The following is a 20,663-nucleotide window of genomic DNA, read 5'->3' on the forward strand; positions in this document are numbered from 1 at the left end:
CACAAGGCTTCAGTGCAGCTTTTCGTATTACGCCGGGCTGTGAGTATGAAGAGTTGGAGTCAGAGTCCTGATTAAACTAAGCAAGTTTTCATAGATTTTGCATCATTTATATGGTGCAGGGTAAGGCACAACTGCAGGTCACTTGAACCCTGAGCTTTGAAGCCTGCTCAAGTCACCTTTTCGTTGGTGTCTGTAATTTCACCTGGCATGAGCCAAACATTCATGTCTGCTTCTGCAGCCTTAAGTCCTTGAAGTTCTTTTTGTCTTTAACAAAGAGAGGAAAGCTCAGACTTTCGAAAGGATTACTTCTGCACCAAGTTCCATATTCTGTGCTTGCATGAATATGCTCAATCTTGGGAGACTCTGATTAATAGGAAACTTTTAGTACTGATAGGGTTGCCATATTTCAAAAAGTGAAAATCCAGACACAAAAGTTGTTGAGCTTTTACCTCTTTTGGCCAAAGTTGTTGAGCTTTTCTCAGTTTTGCCCAAATTTGTTGGGCAACCCTAAGTACTAACCTCTATGTTAATGTAATTTTCCCATTTATCTATCCTCAGGAAACTGGATAATCATTTAAAGGATCCCTGGAAATTTGTATAGCTAAACTTATTTCCATATCCCCCATTACTGCTTCCTCTAACTTCCCCCTCTCCCTTTGGTGCCTCACACTCTATTGAAATTTGGGTTATTCTCATCTAGCAAAGGAGAGCCAAAAGCAGAAGTACGGAGTACAGTGGTACCTCAGGTTAAGAACTTAATTCGTTCCGGAGGTCTGTTCTTAACCTGAAACTGTTCTTAACCTGAGGAACCACTTTAGCTAATGGGGCCTCCTGCTGCCACTGTGCCAGCGCCGCACAATTTCTGTTCTCATCCTGAAGCAAAGTTCTTAACCCGAGGTACTATTTCTGGGTTAGCGGAGTCTGTAACCTGAAGAGTATGTAACCTGAAGCGTATGTAACCCGAGGTACCACTGTATTGTGCTAACTGGATGCACCTTTCAATGCAGAGGGATTTTAACCTCCACCTGGTGACCAATAGTTGTTGCACTACTGGTGGCTGCTTAGCCATGATGGGCATGCATGACATTCGGTGTCAGAGGTAACATGCCTCTGGGTATCATCTGCTGGGAATCACAGATGGAAAGAGGAAAGTGCTGCTTCTGTCCTCCTTGCAGGCTTCCCATAGGAATCTGGGGAGAACTAGATGGAACTTTGGTCTGATTTAGCAGGGCTTTTACATTTCGGTGCTCCTTGGGCCAGGGATCTGCTTTTTTAGCTTACATTATTTTAAAAGCACTGCATCTATTGATAATAGCAGCTAAAGGAAAACAAAACACTACGTAGCTATTCTTTTGGACGACTGATCCCCATCTGGAGAAAACATATTGTACAAAATGGGAGACAACAATAAGACTGGTCAACACAAAAGAGTTTTGTTTTAAAAGCATTCTTTGTATACATGGTGATTTTTATTCTACACGGTAACAAATGTGCAAAAGGAAATTTATTTGCCTTATATAGGCATCGCTTGAGAAATCCAGCAGTGAGCAATGTGGGCCATGGAAGAGGGCTTTCCCACCGCAATTTATGGAGGGTGAAAGAGGCTCTGAACATTTCTAGTGCTCTGACTGGGAGTTTTGCACATGTGCAACTGTAGATCATGGCCAGAGACTACCTATACCTCCACATCTGCACAAGAGAGACCATGACTGGTGGTGCTGCTCTGAAGCAAGTGTAGGCTGCAAGTCCAGAGGCCAATGTAAGAAGCTTCTCTGAACAAGGAAAATTTGACATGTACAAAGGGGAATATGGAAAGTTCATATGCATATGGAAAGTTCTCCTCCGCACAGAAGACAATGGGAAGCAGTGCACTCCCACAGGACTTGGGCTTCATATGTCCTTCAAATGAGACAATAAAGCACAACCTTGAAACTGATGAAACTGGCATGCAGCTGAATGCTTAAAACCCCATTAAAATTTCAAAGGCGCTTACTTTGCAGGTAGTGTTTGCTGGATCATGCCCTTCATATATTGCAATTTACAACATTGTTATGTAAGACATACACCATGCACAAAGAACAAATCATGAACCACAAAGTCCTGAAAGAAAAAAAAGTCATGAAGAAAAAAAAACCCAGAAGTGCCTCCAACTTGAATTTAGCTTTTTTTCTTTTTCTTTTTAAAATGTTTCTACTGGTAACAGGAGATGAGCCCATCTCCTTTAGCTGAGCAGTTCTAAATACTTATGCCAGATGCAGTGTTAAGGCCTGGTGCTGTTTTTGGGGATCTCAAGCTCTCTCAGCATTAATGCGCGAGATCAAGGTCCTAGGAAAGCAATATCTACGACCGCTCAAAATACATCATGTCCCTCCATGTTCAATTGCTTCCTGCTCTCCAAGATACTTCCAAAGAGGGCATGCTGTTCTATTAACATATTTGGTATTTAAAGCCTGTATCTCAAGGTCCCCAAAGTAATTTCGCCCCCGTTAAGTTCAGGTAAAAACTATGCCACATAAAATGAACGAAGATTTGGTAAAAAGCAACTAATACCAGCTTGTCTGTCACCTGAAAACAGAGCTGGGACCTGTGTTAATCCTTTGCTCCTTTTGCATTATTTGCAGGGCATTCTTTTACATGCCTACTCAGAAGAAAATTCCATTAACTTCAGCAGGATTTTCTTCCAGGTAGCTGGATATAGGATATAGGATTACATCCTTATCATCAGCGGGGGGGGGGGTGTTCAGGGGGTATTCAAGGATATGCAGTACTGGCACCTCTTTTTGTTGTTAAAAAGTGTGGCATTTACTGTAACAACTTCATGGTGAGTACTGGCACCTATTTTTCTAGAAAGAAAGAACTGCTTATCATACTGTTCCTAGTCATTGGAGAAGGGCAACTCCTGCCATCTGACTACTAGGGGGAAAAACAGAAAAGGACTCTGTTGGGGCTTTGGAGATTTCATTAGCAATTGTACAAGTACTTTCAAGCCTGGGTTCCCTAACATAAGGGCTAGCAGCTTGCTTTTCCTGAAACAAAAGAGAGAGAGATATCCTAGGATTGTCAGGTAGCATTTTCTGCCAACCCTGTAATCTTCTGGGAAAGGAGAGAAGTTACAGAAGTGCAGAGCAGCAGCAAAAAATGCTTTCATGGTCCCCATCAGTCATTCTTAGTTCAAGGAAGGTAGTCAAATAAATGCTCTCTGTTGGTGTTAATTGTTGAAGCATGATAAAGAAGAGCAGTCGTTTCTTGGGCATTTAAGAGAAGCATGTAAAAACACAGACTGTGATAATACCAAGCGTGCTGTCTGCAGGAAAGACCTTATTTTAAGTAGACTAGCTATCACTGGATTGTAAATAACGTTTAGCCAACGGCAACCTGCTGGCTAGGCAGGCGGTGCAAGAATATTGCAGACTTGCGGGATAGCTTAGCTGAAGTGATCATAGAGCAACAGACACAGAAAGCCAGGCAGCTTTCAATCATGATGGGCCATGGCCTGTACACCTGTCCTTTAATCCTCACTGCTACTGACTCCACAGTTATATGGCATCTGCGATTGCAAGAGGTGAGTTTGTGTGAAACAAGATAGTTACAGCAACCATCTCCCTCTCTCTCCCCCTTTTCATTAACAAGAGATCTCAGTCAGGACATGCTACACGATTGCCTTCTCAAAAAGTCTCACATGGTTCAAAAGAATTGGTCTTATATATGACCTTGGCAGCACAAAGAGTAACTGCAGCTCAACGGAAAACAGCCCAAAATATTACACTGGACACTTGGTAGCACTCACTCTGGAAAATAGCTCTAATAGAGAAAATTATGCATAATTTGAGATTTTAACAAGGACTAGAACCTCCAGATACATTTTATGTGATTTGGTGTGACATACACGCAGGTGGCGCTGTGGGTTAAACCACAGAAACTAGGACTTGCCGATCAGAAGGTCGGCGGTTTGAATCCCCATGATGGGGTGAGCTCCCGTTGCTTAGTCCCTGCTCCTGCCAACCTAGCAGTTCAAAAGCACATCAAAGTGCAAGTAGATAAATAGGTACCGCTCCGGCAGGAAGGTAAACCGTTTCCGTGTGCTGCTCTGGTTCACCAGAAGCAGCTTAGTCATGCTGGCCACATGACCCGGAAGCTGTACGCCGGCTCCCGCGGCCAATAAAGCAAGATGAGCACCGCAACCCCAGAGTCGGTCATGACTGGACCTAATGGTCAGGGGTCCCTTTACCTTTACACAATGGAACCACCATTTTCAAGATGGGCTTTGTTACTTAAACTCATGCAACTACTCACTCTAAGTGTCCATCGTATGGTTTTTTCCCCATCTTTTAATTTTCTCTGTCGTTATAATTGTTCATTATAAATTGTACATTAGAAAATGAAATAGTTAAAAAAAAAACTTTACGAAAATGTCTGGTGTTCTCCTCCAGATATAAGAACTTGCCTTGTACCATATGACCAGTAGACCACCTAGCCTTGCACTACGATGTAAGCAGTGGTCCAGAGTCTCAGACAAAATTCTAGCATCTCTGATAACCTATAACAGTAGATACTGGGAACTGAATCCAGGTTCTCCTGTATGCAACATATTCTATACCACTGGGTTATGGCTGGTGTATGTTTGCATTGTATATAATGCCAGAGGCTACATATTACAGGCTGATCAGTTTCTGGCCTTGCTTAGTATTCCTTTAAGCACTTCCTGTGTGGCTCCTAGTTGTTTAACCCCATCCCACAATGTGTGTCTTTGGATGTTAATGGAAACACTAGTACCAGTTGAATGATTTGTGCATGTGGCCAAACACATTTCTTTGCTACATCTAAGAAGAACACTTGCACTAGGGATGTGCACAAGACATTTCTATAGCTTTTTGGTGGCATTCCTGCAACACCCAAAGCTGTCATTTGATCACGCGGCTATAGCTGTTTACGGAGCACCAGAGCTGCATTTTTGTGAAAGAGTATTTTATCGGTAAATATGGAAGGTTGAGGTTCTTTATCTGAACTACATTGTGGTTCCAATCCAGAGGAATCTATGCACGTGCGGAGAGACATCTTGCAAGGGCAAGAATTGCCATGCATTTAGTTTTGTTTAGTCATCATTGCCCAGGGAACTGTATAGCACAGGTAAGCTTTGATGTGGTGAGACAGCTGCATTGCTGAACACCTTTGAACTGCTCTGCAATTTAGTGCAATGTTATACAGCTGAAAAAACCTATCTCCATGTATCAGAGGTATCCATTGGCATTCTGAACAAGTACCCCCCGAGGCTACATAAGAACCACAGCAATTTAGCAACTATTAACAGTTTGCAAATGCAAGTGAATGACAGACACATAAAACTTGTCCAGTTTTGAGGAACTACAGATTTACCATTAAACAGAGGTATGACACAAGAGAGTCTTGTCTCTGAGGACATGATATTTTTACCACCCACCCATCCTGTATTGGTTGTTTCTTATAAGAGAAACAATTCATACCACTCACAAGACAGCAATTAAGGCTGTTGTCCTGTTGTCCTGTTCATGTCAAAGAATAAGGCCAAAGAATGAGGCCCATTTAGTCCAGCATCCTTTAGTCAGGTCAACAAGATGCCTATGAGAAACCAGCAGACAGGGCTTGAGCACAACTGCACTCTCCCCTTCTGTGGTTTGCAGTACAGTGGTACCTCGGGTTACAAACACTTTGGGTTACAGACTCCACTAACCTGGAAGCAGTACCTCGGGTTAAGAACTTTACCTTAGGATAAGAACAGAGATCGTGCAGCAGTGGCAGCGGGAGGCCCCATTAGCTGAAGTGGTCCCTAAGGTTAAGAACAGTTTCAGGTTAAGAACGGACCTCCGGAACAAATTAAGTTCTTAACCAGAGGTATCTTGTATTCAGAGGCACACGCCCTCTGACAGTGAAGCCACAATGTAGTCAATCATGGATAGTAACCACAGATTGCCTTATCCTCCGTGAATTAGTCTAATAATCTTATTTTAATGCCATTCCAAGTTGTGGCCATCACTGCCTCTGGTCGGAGTGAATTTCATAGCTTGGCAAAGAGAAATGAGTTTTGCTTCCAAAGAAATGTGCAGGACTTCAGTGTAAGAGGGCATCGTTTATTTAGTAGCAACCTATGCCAAGACATAATTAGGCTACAATAAAATGCAATATACACTATAGCCCCCAAGAGGCAAAAACAGTATCCGGTTCATGGATATCCTGAAAAACCCAGGCCACATATACACCATAAAACTGACGGATGCTTTTGTTAAGGTGCTTACTTAATGAACTTTATGGAATGTTGCAACATATACATACATGCAGAGTATCACTTTATATTTATATATGTATACTGTATTTAAAATGATAAAAGAAACAGGCTGAGATTGCCGAAACCCTTTCTAATCCATAAAATGAATTTAAAATATTTAGTATAAAACTTCTAGAAAAAAATAAAATTAAATGATCAAGTTTCATTTTTGTACATAATATAGAAAACGTTTCCAGTTCTTTTATTTTTTTAGGCATTATTCTGCATTGGATTCTGTCCATTTTGTGTGCCTCAGTAAGATGCCATGTGTACCAAAGAGCGTTTGAATGACTGCGCATAATGGGAGAGTTCTGTCACGCGGTCCACCATGTCTTGCAAGGATGCTGTGCTGGGATAATTCAGGGCAGCCACCTTGGTGGACATGACGATGCTTTTAAGCAATTCGCAAAGCTGGTTGCTGGAGTTCATTATACTGTTGCGTATTTCCTGAGTGGTCAGCTGCCTAGTGAGGGTGTCCCCAATGAACACCAGCTTGTGAGCACTTAAGATGACGAACTTGCTATGCGCAACAAAGATCCTCGGTGGCTGCGCAGCACTAATGCAGCTGAAGAATGCATCGATGGCGTTTAAAAGGGAGATGAAGTGAGTCTCACACTGGTCCGCATAAAACAAAAGCAGCTGCCTTTCCTGAGAGGCCATTGGGCTGTTCACAGGGTGAAGGCCTTGAGGCGGCTTCCATTTCGAGATGTCGTTTTCCACGGGCTTCGTGATTTCTTGTTCCAGCCACTGGAACTGATTCAGCTGAAAAGCAAACAGCAGAGTCAATGCCACGTTATTTCAAAGTGCCATTCCCTCTAATAGCAAGCTCTTCAAGTGCCAACAGGATGGAGGACAAAATAGGATAACAGGAAAACATGAGTAGCAGCAAGCTTGGGCGAAACCGGAGGAGTGCACAAACACATTTTAAAAAAACACGTTTTGTGCTTTGTCTATTAAGCCTGTGGGAAGAGATGCCATGCTTTTAATGTGCTTTCAGGGGCTTAGTACATTTTGCATGCTTAATAAAATAATAAAGAAATGTGTGTTCTAAAAAGAGGACAGCTTCTCCTGCCCCCTGCCAGCTGGCCACGTGGTTTAAAGAGACAGTAAATTCTCCATTCAGTGGCATTTTGTGACTTTTCCTCTTTTGCTGTTTTTGGCGCTTCCACAAACTCTTACCTGGTGATGCTCCAGCTGCATCTTGCTCTGCTTGATGATATTTTCCTTCTCTAGAAGCTCTTTCTGTTGCCTTTCAAACTCCTCCTTCCCCTGATTGGATAACATTTAAGAAACAAAACAAAGAAAGCCATGTCAGGCATGTTGAGATGACAACCAGCCAGGAGCGTAGCTGTTGCACAGCAGGTATTTCATTATGTTCTCGCTCCAGTTGTTATCATTGAGGAGAAGGAAGGGATACAAGAACAGAGAGAGCTCACCATGTGAAATGATCCCAATAAGAACGACAGCACTCTTCCCCCCATGCGATTCCTACCAGCTGGCATTCAGAGGCAGAACACAGCCACTGTGACTAATAGCCATTGGTAGGAGATGGGGCAAACAGCCTACTACTGAGACATCATACCCTGGGGTGAGCTGCTGTCCAGAAAATGCGTGCCAGTGTGAGGGATTTCCACCTTCCCCTGCAGCACTTGAAGCCAGAACCAGAAGAGGCCCAAAGAGGGAGGAGCAAAGACTAGCACAGCGATGGAGTCTCAGATTGCTTGGAAAGGACCCGAGGGGAGGAGGAGATTTAAGACGGCAGTGGGAAGGTGGGGACCTTCAGGCTCCACAACTGCCTCATAGGGGCAAGATCTACCGCAGGGGTCGGCAACCTAAGGCCCATGGGCCACAAGAAGCCCACGGGGGTTGTTTAACCGGCCCATAAGCCACCCACTTGGCAAGTCCCCACGCGCTGCGCTAAACCGGCACAGCTGGACATGGGGACTCGCTTCCGTGGTGCCGGAAATCGTGGATGCTTGCGCGATCTGGCCCACGGGGGGATCTCCGCTGGAGTAAACCTTGCCAACCTATTGTCCACCCCTATTGTTCAGCCTGGACACTGACGTCCAGCACTGAGGGCCTTCAGGCAGTTCCCTCACTGTGAGAAGTGAGGTTACAGGGAACCAGGCAGAGGGCCTTCTTGGTAGTGGCGCACGCCCTGTGGAATGCCCTCCCATCAGATGTCAAGGAAATGAACAACTATCTGACTTTTAGAAAACACCTGAAGGCAGCCCTGTTTAGGGAAGTTTGTAATGTTTGATGTTTTGTCGTATTTTTAATAGTCTGTTGGAAGCCGCTCAAAGTGGCTGGGGAAACCCAGCCAGATGGATGGGGTATAAATATATTATTATTATTATTATTATTATTATTATTATTATTATTATTGATGGCTTTAAAGGGAAATTTAAATGGATTCATGGGAAATGGGCCAATAGATATCCATTACAGTGGTACCTCAGGTTACATACGCTTCAGATTACATAAGCTTCAGGTTACAGACTCCGCTAACCCAGAAATAGTGCTTCAGGTTAAGAACTTTGCTTCAGGGTGAGAACAGAAATCGTGCTCTGGCAGGAGGCCCCTTTAGCTAAAGTGGTGCTTCAGGTTAAGAACAGTTTCAGGTTAAGAACGGACCTCCGGAACAAATTAAGTACTTAACCCAAAGTACCACTGTATTGCTAATATTCATTCTAGTTCAAAGGAACATCCCTGTTTCATGGCAGTATAGCTCTGAACATCAGTTCCTGGGAAACAAAGCACAGAGGTGGGCTGTTGCCTTCCTGCCCTGCTTGTCAGCCACTTCCCAAAACCATTTGCCCCTACTGAAAGCAGGATGCTGAGCCCAGGAACCTGCTGTCAGACCACTGTATACTGACTGGCAGCAGCCCACCAGGATCTCAGGCAGGGGTCTCTCCTAACCCTACCAGGAGATGCTGGAACCTGGGACCTTTGGCATGCAAAACAGGTGCTCTTCCACTGAGCTATGGCCCTTCCCCAAACCTGCCTTAATCCAGTGAAGCAGTACTCACCTGCAAGTGCACGTAGTCGTAGTCATCCATCCAGCTCTTCTCCGAGCCATCGCTGCTGCTGCTGCACTGGCAATGCTGGTCTTTGGAAAGGAGGGGTGACAAAGAAGCACAATGGCCCTGGCTCTTGTCTCCAGGGTGCAGCGTCTGGGCCTGAGGGCTGTCATATACGTAATCTGCAATCTCCGACGCGTTCTTCAAATAAGAGCCGCTCTGCCCTTGCTTGAAGAGCACCTCGGCGTTGAGGCTGATGCTGGTGGTGAGCTGCTTAGCATCGTCCGGGATCGTCCTTGCCACCATCACAAAGCGGTCCAGATCGTCGCATTTGTTCTGGACCTTGTTGACAGCCAGGACGTTCAAGGACCAGCTGCAGCTGCTGAGGTCGTGGCTAGTCTGGGTTAAAATCTGGTGCGAATCTTCCAGCCTCTGCAGCTCCCTCCTCAGCTTGTTGTAGAGGCTGAACTCAGAGAGGAAGGACGCGTTGGCCACAGCTCCTTTGGCAAAATGAAGGTAGTCAACCAGGGACTGCTCCACCTTCTCGACAGCCGCGTGGATCTTGTTGATGTGCTTCTCCATGTACTCGTAAGACCGCCAGTCGGAGTTGACAAAGGCCATTAAGCTGGAGACAGTGGTCTCTACCGTGCTCTGATGCCTGTAGAGTCTCTCTATGGCTGCGTCGGGATCCAGCGCTAATCTCTTGTCCTTCTCTGGGGTGGCTGAAAAGGACGATTCTTTTGACGTTGTGGAAGATGTGGACATGTTGCTCCTGGTACTCCCTGTACTAGAAAAGGACAGCCTGTTCATCCCATCCGTCACGTCCTGCAGCCTTTTAGTGTCCTGTGTCACCTGTGGAGGCACATCGTACACACCCTCTTTGGTTTCACCATCCCCAAATCCCAAGAGCTGTCCGGGGAATGGGACTCCTCTGGGGGTGTCATAGACGTCCATCTGGGGAGCTATCTGCTGCCCAGCAAAGGGGGTTTGGTGGCTCACTGGGACATCGTAGAGGCCTTGCTGGCATGGAGGGAGGTCAGAATGGGCAGGCGGGGTGCAAACGCATTTCTGCCCGGTTTCCTTTGCAGCTCCTTTGGCCATGGGAGGCGGGACGTCGTACACACCTTCTGGCTTCGCCTCGTGCTTCACGCAAGTGGCTGAGTCGGGGGAGCACTCCCTGGGATCTGCGGCATCTCTGCACCCCAAAGGTGGGACTGAGTAGATCTGGAACACGAAAGTGGAAAAAAGCCATGAGCTGCAAAAAGGCATCACCTCCATACCATGAGGCCTGCAATTACCGTATTTTTCGCTCCATAAGACACACTTTTTTCCTCCTAAAAAGTAAGGGGAAATGTCTGTGCATCTTATGGAGCGAATGCACTGGACGGCAGAGGGATCCCTCGGTTGCCGCTGCTGTCGCGAGCTGAGGGATGACTCCGCCGCCGGAGCCATAGCTCCCATCCGTCGCTCGCTGTGAAGCAAGCAGAGCAAGAGCCACTGACATGCTCTGCACAGCTCTCGCTTTTCTTGCGGAGAGCATGTCAGCGGCTCTTGCTCTGCTGGCTTTACAGCGAGGCGGGGGAGGGATGGACGGAAACCCCTTCCACCCCTCCTCCCAGCTCACTGTGAAGCAAGAAAAGGGAGAGCCGCTTACATGCTCTGCACAGAATATTTTTTTTCTTGTTTTCCTCCTTTAAAAACTAGGTGCGTCTTATGGAGCGAAAAATACGGCTATTTGTGAAGACATCTAAGACATTGAGGCAGGTCAACATAAATGCTTGTGCTGGCTTCCAGAGAAGGCGGATGCATGCTCAGCTATGGTGTTGTGATCTCTGGATCAGCATGGTCACAGCTCAGTAACACCAGGTTGGGCCAGACACATCATGTAATTGCTCCTCAGTGCTCAGGGAAGGTTGGTGGCCTCCATGGAAAGTAGCCCACCTTATCCAGATGGTTTATCAGTAGCTATTGGTAAGCAAAACAAAAAAAATTCCTTCCAGTAGCACCTTAAAGACCAACTAAGTTAGTTCTTGGTATGAGCTTTCGTGTGCATGCACACTTCTTCAGATACACTGAAACAGAAGTTTCCAGACCCTTCTATATAGTGAGAAGGTGGGGAGGGGTATTACTCAGAAGGGTGGTGGGAATGGGTGATTGGCAGATAGCTGTGATGAGCCTGTTGACTGTTGACTGTTGATGAGCCTGTGATGAGCCTGTTGACAGGCTCATCACAGCTATCTGCCAATCACCCATTCCCACCACCCTTCTGAGTAATACCCCTCCCCACCTTCTCACTATATAGAAGGGTCTGGAAACTTCTGTTTCAGTGTATCTGAAGAAGTGTGCATGCACACGAAAGCTCATACCAAGAACTAACTTAGTTGGTCTTTAAGGTGCTACTGGAAGGAATTTTTTTTGTTTTGACTATGGCAGACCAACACGGCTACCTATCTGTATTGGTAAGCACTATATTCTGTTTTTAGCCGATGTTTGCACTCCCCAAAGCTGCAGCACCAACAGGAAGGAAGTTCGGGAATGGCCAAGAGACCCACCATGTCTCCAAAAAAAAAAAAATGTAGCTTGGGATGACTGTGGGGCTCTGTGGCAAAGCCTGTTATGCAGCGTCTTGCAGAAGGGAATACCGCATAAGCAGGTTGTGTGTGAATGTGTGCCCTGATGGGAAACTTCCACAGGGACGGGCGCACCAGGCAGTCGGAGTCACAGAGAAACCAACAAAGCAACTGGGAAGCCAATGAATCAACACGGATGAACTCCTCTCAGGTGAAGCAGAAAGATCCAAATCAGCCCGCTGCACAAGTGTTGATTTTTCAAAACTCTAATTACAAGAATGCCTTACGTAAAGCTAGTAATTACACTCTGAAGTTTATCTTTATCACAGTTTTAAATAAATAAGCGAGCTGCAAGCTTGAGGGGAATGTTGAAAGGGCTAGAGAGTTCAAAGCGCTCCCTGCTTCTTCTGTAAAATGCAAAATGTACTTTTTTTGTTCAAACATGCCTTCGACACGGCATGAAATTACACGTTTGCTTTCAATGGAGGAGGAATAGACTTACGCCTTTTGCAGGAGGCACATCGTAGACCCCTTGAGGTTCCACGTTCCCCATCTGGGCGGTGTGTGCGGGACCTTTAAATGATGCAGGGGGGACGTCGTAAATCTTAGGAGAGAAGAGTCGCATTAACACAAATGGAGGAAAGCACCATAGGGACCCATAGCCATTTCAAATCCATCCAACCCCACTCTGCCCCTTTGCTTGGGAATTACTTCTGTAACAAACAGGATGAGGTTTGGGGTTTTACTTGCTGTTGCTTCGGGTTTAAAGAACAACAAACAACAACGGCGACATGCAAAGACATCTCCAGACCACTTTCATGCTTTTCTAAAGGACCGGTTTTCCAGTTTTGGAAAAGAACAAATGTATTTTGGAAATATATTTCTGAAGGACTGGGGTCATATTTATTTATTCATGACATCTGTATCCCAACTTTTCTCCAGGAGCTCATGGCGGCTTATGTGGTCTCTTCACTCTTCACAACAATCTTGTGAGGTAGGATCAGGTTAATAAGTAACAAGTGGTCCAAGGTTACCCATTGAGTGGCTGGATTAACTCCCAAGTCAGACCATTGAGTCCAACTAACTTATCACGATCACTATCAAATGTGGTTTTAGTAGAATTTGGAATTGTTTTGACAGATTCCAGATCAGTAGAAGAGAAATGTGTATGAGAGAAATTTCAGAACATGGACATAAGATGAGCCCCCACTGATCAACCCTCACTGTCTAGGCTAGGATCCTGCTTTCAAAAGGATTTGGAAACTTGGGATTAGTTGCCCATCGGAGAGGCCTCCCAAACAAGACATGGTGGCAATTGCCCTGGGCTCGCTGCCCATCTACTGCTATTCAGTGGCATACAGCTCCTGAACACGAAGTTCCATTTAGGCTGATATCCTGTGTCAACTTACACTGAACCAATGGGCCTTACTTCTGAGTAGATGTGTACAGGATTACATTGTTGGGTCTATCAATGGCCATTAAAACTACCCTCCATGACTTTCCCTACGCCCCTTGTAAAGCCAGCAAAAGCTTACATAACGAGTCGTTAATTGTTCTGCTTCCTTTTGGATCCCCCTCCCCCCTTTTTAATTGAGGTTACCTTGGCTACTTTCCAGTCCTTCAGGAAGGAGGCCCACTTTCAGGACAAGCTGTGTATTTTGTTAGAAGTCCCGCAATTTAACATTTGAGCTCCAGTGGCTTGTTAAATTTTAATTTGTACATTAGCAGGGCTGGCCTTAACTGTTAGGCGGGTCGCCTTGGGCAGCTGATTTTGGGTGGTGATGAAAGGGCCATAAATGGTTAGCGATTTAATTTATTAGTATATAGTTTACTGCCAGGGAGAGACACTTGGGATATATATATATATATCTCCTTTTTTCTGGCCCCCAAATAACTTGACCCACCTTGGTACTATGCAGCTTGATTTGGGTGGCTAAGAAGATGGAGTAGCCCCATGTAGGGAACATTCCAGCCGTCCAATTGCAGGTTATTAAGAGCATAAATCACTGCAGCCAGCTTATCTAAGTCCAGAAACAGCAGTAGCTGATGAATGAGGCATAGGTACCCTGCACTGCTGAGGCCACCTGGGATTCAGCTGACAACCTGGCATTGAGGAGCAGCCTCAGACTATATACCCATACCCTGTGATATCTACCCCCTCCTGGGAAACACCTTGTGTCCAAATTCCAACATCAACTTCCATCCTCTGTAGCACAGCGGTGAAAATGTCTGACAATAACCTGGAAGACCAAGGTTCCAATCAACCAGTTGTCTTTGAAGCTCACTGGGAGACCTTGGGCCAGTCACTGCTTCTCAGCCTGGCCTACCTCACAAGGTTGTAGTAAGGGTCAAATGGGGAGTGGGGAGGAACCACATATGCCACCTTGATCACCTTGGAAGAAAGATGGGATATAACTGTGCTAATAATCATCAGGGCTTTTTTCAGCCAGAACTTGCCGGAACTCAGTTCTGGCAGCTCTTAGGTAGGCACCATTGCCATTCTAAGAGAACATGGGAGTTCATGGTGAGTTCCGGCACCTCTTTTTCTACAAAAATAGCACTGATAATAATTAATAATAATAATATTTCAACACAGTGCTTGTGTACTATTATTACTGTAGTCTGCTTACTTTTTGCTTTAAGCATATGTGCATTTGTGGAAAATGTGCTGTAGCAATAAATTGACTATGACCATAGGAAAGAGATCTACAGGAAAAGGCTTCTGACACGGGGCTCGATCCTCCTGCAGCTTTGACACTTGTGATTTATCTCAGAGCGGCCGCCCTGCTCCTTCTCCACTGAAGTATGAATGCAGCTGCTGATGGTAATTGATGCCTAATCCCTAACAATTTTCATGAGGTGTGAATTAACTCTCCCGCCCCACTATCCCTCCCTGCTCTGTTCCACTGAGATCAGCACATATGTGTGCCATTTACAGTCCCCCTGGACCTTAAGATGTGGAGCAGGAAGGGCTGGGTTGGGTATTTCCCCCTCTCTCTTGGGTGCTTGCTCTTTGCAAAGATTGCTCCACCAACGTCATGGGGAAGGCCCATGTCGCTGAACTCCTAGCCAGTGAGGAACTTTACATGCATGACAGAAATGAGAAATTCCTCGCCCAGATATTTTGCACTCGTGCGGGTCACCCTAACACATGGCAGCCATGCTTTCATTCTTTGCCAGTCCCAATATAACGTGGCACGAAGCAAAGGAGATCAGCAAGACTTTCTGAAATGTCTAAGCAGGACACCAGCCAAACATGCAGTATAAAGGAAGGGCTCCATCATACAACAAGTAGGCTGCTGCCTGGAGCACAAATCAATTTCAAGGGGTACTTGTTACCTATACACAAGTCCCTGTGCAAAATGGGAGGGGACCCTGAGGATTATCTCAGCCAACCCCTTGCAATGCCGAAATATGCGGCTGTCCCATGTGGGGATCGAACCTGCGACCTTGGCATCATCAGCACCACGTTCTAACCTACTGAGCTATTCAGAACCCGCTGAGATGCCCCAGGGCATGCTGGGAGACACAGTCTTTGTGCCAGGATAACCTCAGAGTAAAAACAAGCTGACAAACCCTGAACCTACACAGGCAAGTATGCTCTATTTTCTTATAGTATGCAAGTCCAGCTAAGCTAGTTGTACTTGTATTCAAGGGACCAATATTTCTTATATGGAGGAAAGAAAACATCTGAATTGAGAAACAGCATTTGGGGAAAAACATACAACGGACTGCTTTTTGCTTTCAGGTATTCTGTGTGACCACTTGAATAGATTATTCCCTTAGAAAACAGATGCATATTTTCTAATTCTGAGCCACATGCAGTGCATTCATTAAACTCTGTGGCCATCTAGAGAGTGGGAAAGGCAATCTGGTCAGAGATTATTAAAAAAAAAAAAAATCTGGAATGAGTAAACCTGATCCACACTTAGGAAATAGATAAAATGCCAAGACCTCAGATGCAGATTAATTTCAACAGCCATTGACAGCTTTATTGGTACTTACCCCTTGGAGAGGACGAATCGGTGGGATGTCATAGGTATCCTTCTGGTATTTGGTAGGGAACTCATAAACATAACCTTGTCCTGACCTGACTGGAGTTACTACCTATGGGTTCAAAGAGAAAGACAGGAAAACATAAATACTGAGGCACTTGGCCAGACACAGGTCAACCATGTTAAGAGTCTCTATACAAACATTCATTTCACTGGTTGATGGCAGTTTTACCAGGGGGAAAACCCAAACCATCGTTATTTTGAGAGTAAAAAAAAAGTATACCTAAGATAGCTCATAACAAGTTTAATTTTGTGTGTGTGTATCTATCTATCTATCTATCTATCTATCTATCTATCTATCTATCTAATCTATCTATCATGCAGTGCTTTTTTTCTAAAAAATGTTTAGGGGTACTCTCATTTTCCTACTCATATGGAAATACTGCCCCTCAATGAGGCCAAACTTGGATTCACAAAATGTTTAGGGGTAGGCATCCCCCCAGAAAAAAGCACTCTCTCTGTCTGTCTAGCTAGCTAGCTAGCAGCCTAATGTGTGAGATATCGCTCTCTCTCTCTCTCTCTCTCTCTCTCTCTCTCTCTCTCTCTCTCTCTCTGTGTGTGTGTGTGTGTGTGAGAGAGAGAGAGAGAGAGAGAGAGAGAGAGAGAGAGAGAGAGATGCTTTATTTAACTGCTACTAGTCAATCTGGGAAGGAAGCCCATCTGGGAGAATGAAAACTCTTATTCTAAACCTCCACAGCCTTGTGGGACATCTTTGGGAGAATACAGGGCTAAGGAGTAAACCCTGCACAAATCCGAAGTGAAGTCCCTAAGATGGTTGGATGGTGCCTTGTACGCCTCCTTCTGGCACCTCCTGCAGCCGAGCTGGTGCCAAACACACAGCTCAGGTTTCCTTTGGACCACGTCAGTGAGGCCGATAGCAGAGTCTTGTCGTCCGGGAAGCCCAGGACGACCACACACACTGCCCAGGCTTATGCCCCAGGGAGGTCACTTTGGTGCTGCTGATGCCATGATTTGACTTCACAAAGCCTTGGAGGAGCACTCCGTTGTTTCTTGTGACAGGCGGGTGCCAGCAATATGGTCGATCTGTATGCCCACATGGAGATTAGCTGTGGATCAGATGTACCCAACCAGCATATCTGCCACATAGACCACTCTGCAATGATAGCTTGAAGTGACACTGATGAGACTGGGGACTGCATTTAAACTCAGAGTTAGTGTTTGGAGAGAGGGTGTCCAATGACTTTATACCTATGATTATGAGATGCTTCATGTATTACATATTTCAAGTAAAGGTAAAGGTAAAGGTACCCCTGCCCGTACGGGCCAGTCTTGACAGACTCTGGGGTTGTGCGCCCATCTCACTTAAGAGGCCAGGGGCCAGCGCTGTCCGGAGACACTTCCGGGTCACGTGGCCAGTGTGACATCGCTGCTCTGGTGAGCCAGAGCTGCACACGGAAACGCCGTTTACCTTCCCGCTGGTAAGCGGTCCCTATTTATCTACTTGCACCCGGAGGTGCTTTCGAACTGCTAGGTTGGCAGGCGCTGGGACCGAGCAGTGGGAGCGCACCCCGCCGCAGGGATTCGAACCGCCGACCTTTCGATCGGCAAGCCCTAGGTGCTGAGGCTTTAACCCACAGCGCCACCTGCGTCCATATATTTCAAGTACACACACACAAAAACAATGCATAAATGAGAAACATGGGTGATGGATTTCAGAGCGTGTCATATAGGTACACTCAGCAGACAGCCATGGTTGGTTGTAGCTTCCTATGCAAGCTACAGTCTGTGGGAATCTGTGGTGCTTGTGACAGAAGCTTTCCTCAATCCAAGACAATATTTAGAATGTCCTGGGTCTATCACAGGCTAATCCATTTCAGGACTTGGGGAGTCAAGGGGAGCTCAAGAAGGAAGAGTCTTGTTGTATGGCTATATGCCAGCAAGGAACATGAACTAAACTCTACACCTGTTAAGCTTATTCTGCACCCAGCTGCTGATCTTTAAGAATTCCAGGTGTTCTTAAATAGACTGATCCATCCTGAAGGGGGTAAGTTGGAGTTTTGTTTTTGCATTTCCCCTCTTTCTTTCTTTTTTGGTAATTGCTGTTGTATATTGGAAATCTATATTTATTTTTAAAATAATAATTCCAGGTGTTCTGATCACATCACTAATTTTTCTTCACCTGCTATAAAGGAGCTCCTCATCTGAATTTACAAACCAGCTTCAGATTAAACTGGGTTAACAAATAAATGCTTTACATCTGGAATGAACATCTGACTCTCCCCGGCAAATATGCAGTTAAGTGCAACTTTTAAAAACTAACATTAAAGCCATCAACAAACTTTATAGAGGAAACTGATACTGCCAAAATAATAAATGTTATTTAGCTGCACATTTTTTTTTATTAACGCCCAGACACAGAACCAAAAAAGATGCCTGAGAATGTGTTGTTAGGAAGCAGTGCTGCTTAATTTAAAAGAAGGCAAATGGAGATGAAATTTACTTTTAATTTCCCTGGTAAAATGCCAGCAAACCCCAGTATGTAGCTACAGTTCTGGGCAAGGCATTTATTTGCAAACAGCATTGTTTTTATGCATGGTCACATTACGTGGCAACTTTTCCAAATCTCTTCTTGTTGTCATGACTGAAATCTCATGGCTACCCTCACAAGAAATCTAATTCAATTATGTAGAATGGTTTCGCTGTATACTGATGTACTAAAGAAGGGTTTAACAAAGAAAAAATTGGGACACAAGAAGATGCCTTATACTAGGCCAGGCTATTTGTCCAGCATCATCTGCACTGACTCTGGCTCTCCAGGATCTCAGGAAAACTTATTTCATGTTATCTGATCCTTCTAGCTGGTGATGACAGGGATCAGACCTTGTGCATGCAAAAAAAATTATCCACCAATGAATTGTGTTTCATTTAAATCTGTTAAGCACCATCACCATTTTCTCTCTGGCCTTTTGCTAGGTGCAAAGGATGTCACAAGTAGTGTAGCTAACATGGCTGTAAGATTTATTTATTTAATAAATTCCTACACCGCCCTTCATACCAGATGAGAGCTACCTTCACTTGTCACTTATGCAGGCTCATCAGGTATGTCTATGGTCCAACTTCAGAAGTGAAAACAGCAAGGCAGACCTCCCCAAATCGGTATATCATGCATTTGTGTACCGTGTGTGTGTGTGTGGTTTTTTTCCTGTTTTTAATCTGTTGGGAGCTGCCCAGATTGGTTGGGGAAACCCAGCCAGATGGGTGGGGTATAAATATAGTATTATTATTATTATTATTATCATCAACATCATCACCATCACAGTCATACCTCGAGTTGAATGTGCTTCGGGTTGAGCGCGTTCGAGTTGCGCTCCGCGGCAACCCGGAAGTAGCGGAGCACGTTACTTCCGGGTTTTGCCACTCACGCATGCGCAGGCACTCAAAATGACGTCCTGCGCATGCGCGGAAGTGGCAAAATGCGATCCGCGCACGCACCGTCGTGTCTTGCGCTCTGTTCGGAATGCGAACACGGCTCCGGAATGGAGAATTGCCGGAGAATGTATTAGAATTGCCATCGCAATTGCAAATGTTCACACACACAGCCAAGGAGTGCCAAAAGCAGTTTCAGCCTTCTTTCCTCCCTTAAGGAGGAACAAACAGCTTTAAAAGCAATGTTTTCCCTAGGATTGACAAATGTGCAAAATATCTACTCCAGATCTCTCAGTGACAAGTTTATTATTAGACTGCCTACTAATTCTGAATGCTAAGCATACATAACCCACGCAGGTGGCGCTGTGGGTTAAAGCCTCAGCGCCTAGGGCTTGCCGATCGAAAGGTCGGCGGTTCGAATCCCTGCGGCGGGGTGTGCTCCCGCTGCTCGGTCCCAGCGCCTGCCAACCTAGCAGTTCGAAAGCACCTCCGGGTGCAAGTAGATAAATAGGGACCGCTTACCAGCGGGAAGGTAAACGGCGTTTCCGTGTGCGGCTCTGGCTCTGGCTCTGGCCAGAGCAGCGATGTCACGCTGGCCACGTGACCCGGAAGTGTCTCCGGACAGCGCTGGCCCCCGGCCTCTTGAGTGAGATGGGCGCACAACCCCAGAGTCTGTCAAGACTGGCCCGTACGGGCAGGGGTACCTTTACCTTTACCTTTTAAGCATACTTGCGGCAGAAATGCTTTGCAACAAAATGACTTTTTTCAAAGAAAATAAAAGGCGGGGGGGGGGGGGGGAGCTCATTTTATGACTTGTCCTCCAGGGGCTCTTTAAGTTGCAGAGATTCTGTTTAACATAAATAACAAGTCCCCGCGGTGTTGCAAACCTTTCCTTTAGGAAAACAGATACGGCAAATGAGAAACAAAAGTCTCTTCCCCAGGCAGCCTTAAATTTTAATCCTTTCTTTTAATGCAAAAACTTTGGCGTCAGGCTGCTTATACGAGCTATGGAGAAAATGCTCAAATTTAGCAATGCAGAAATGTGCTGCTCTTGGAACCTGGCCAAATGATCACATACATACATACATACGCAAGTAATCACATACATACACAGGGCTTCATGTTAAATTCCTGGAAATCTAGTTTTGGGTTTTTCCCTCTGCAACTGATGGTTTGTGTACTGCAACATGGGAGGAGGAAGGCAACAATGCAGCCCCTATTTTACATGGGTGCCCCCCCCCAACTGCCTGTGTGGACCCTTGTATTTACAGATGACTTCTGCAGCAAGTCTGTAAGGCTTGCCATTCACATGGGCCTGTCCACCTGGGGATAG

At 45.5% G+C, this 20,663-nt stretch overlaps 1 protein-coding gene across 3 annotated transcripts in view; it reads right to left on the bottom strand.

The window, feature by feature from the left end:
* Positions 1 to 6,083: 6,083 nt before the first annotated feature.
* The window catches only part of NEDD9 (neural precursor cell expressed, developmentally down-regulated 9), a 79,095-nt gene continuing 64,515 nt past the window's right edge, over positions 6,084 to 20,663 (bottom strand). For all 3 annotated transcript variants that reach the window (XM_079984941.1, XM_079984940.1, XM_079984942.1), the window contains exons 3-7: positions 15,894 to 15,995; positions 12,391 to 12,492; positions 9,328 to 10,542; positions 7,478 to 7,567; positions 6,084 to 7,060 (exon numbers count right to left, since the gene is read on the bottom strand). In XM_079984941.1, coding sequence (XP_079841067.1) covers positions 6,551 to 7,060; positions 7,478 to 7,567; positions 9,328 to 10,542; positions 12,391 to 12,492; positions 15,894 to 15,995 — 2,019 coding nt within the window. In that variant the 3' untranslated portion in view covers positions 6,084 to 6,550. The remainder of the gene's footprint in view (positions 7,061 to 7,477; positions 7,568 to 9,327; positions 10,543 to 12,390; positions 12,493 to 15,893; positions 15,996 to 20,663) is intronic.

This window comes from Podarcis cretensis (assembly GCF_951804945.1).
Source record: "Podarcis cretensis genome assembly, chromosome: 7".
NCBI lineage: Eukaryota > Metazoa > Chordata > Lepidosauria > Squamata > Lacertidae > Podarcis > Podarcis cretensis.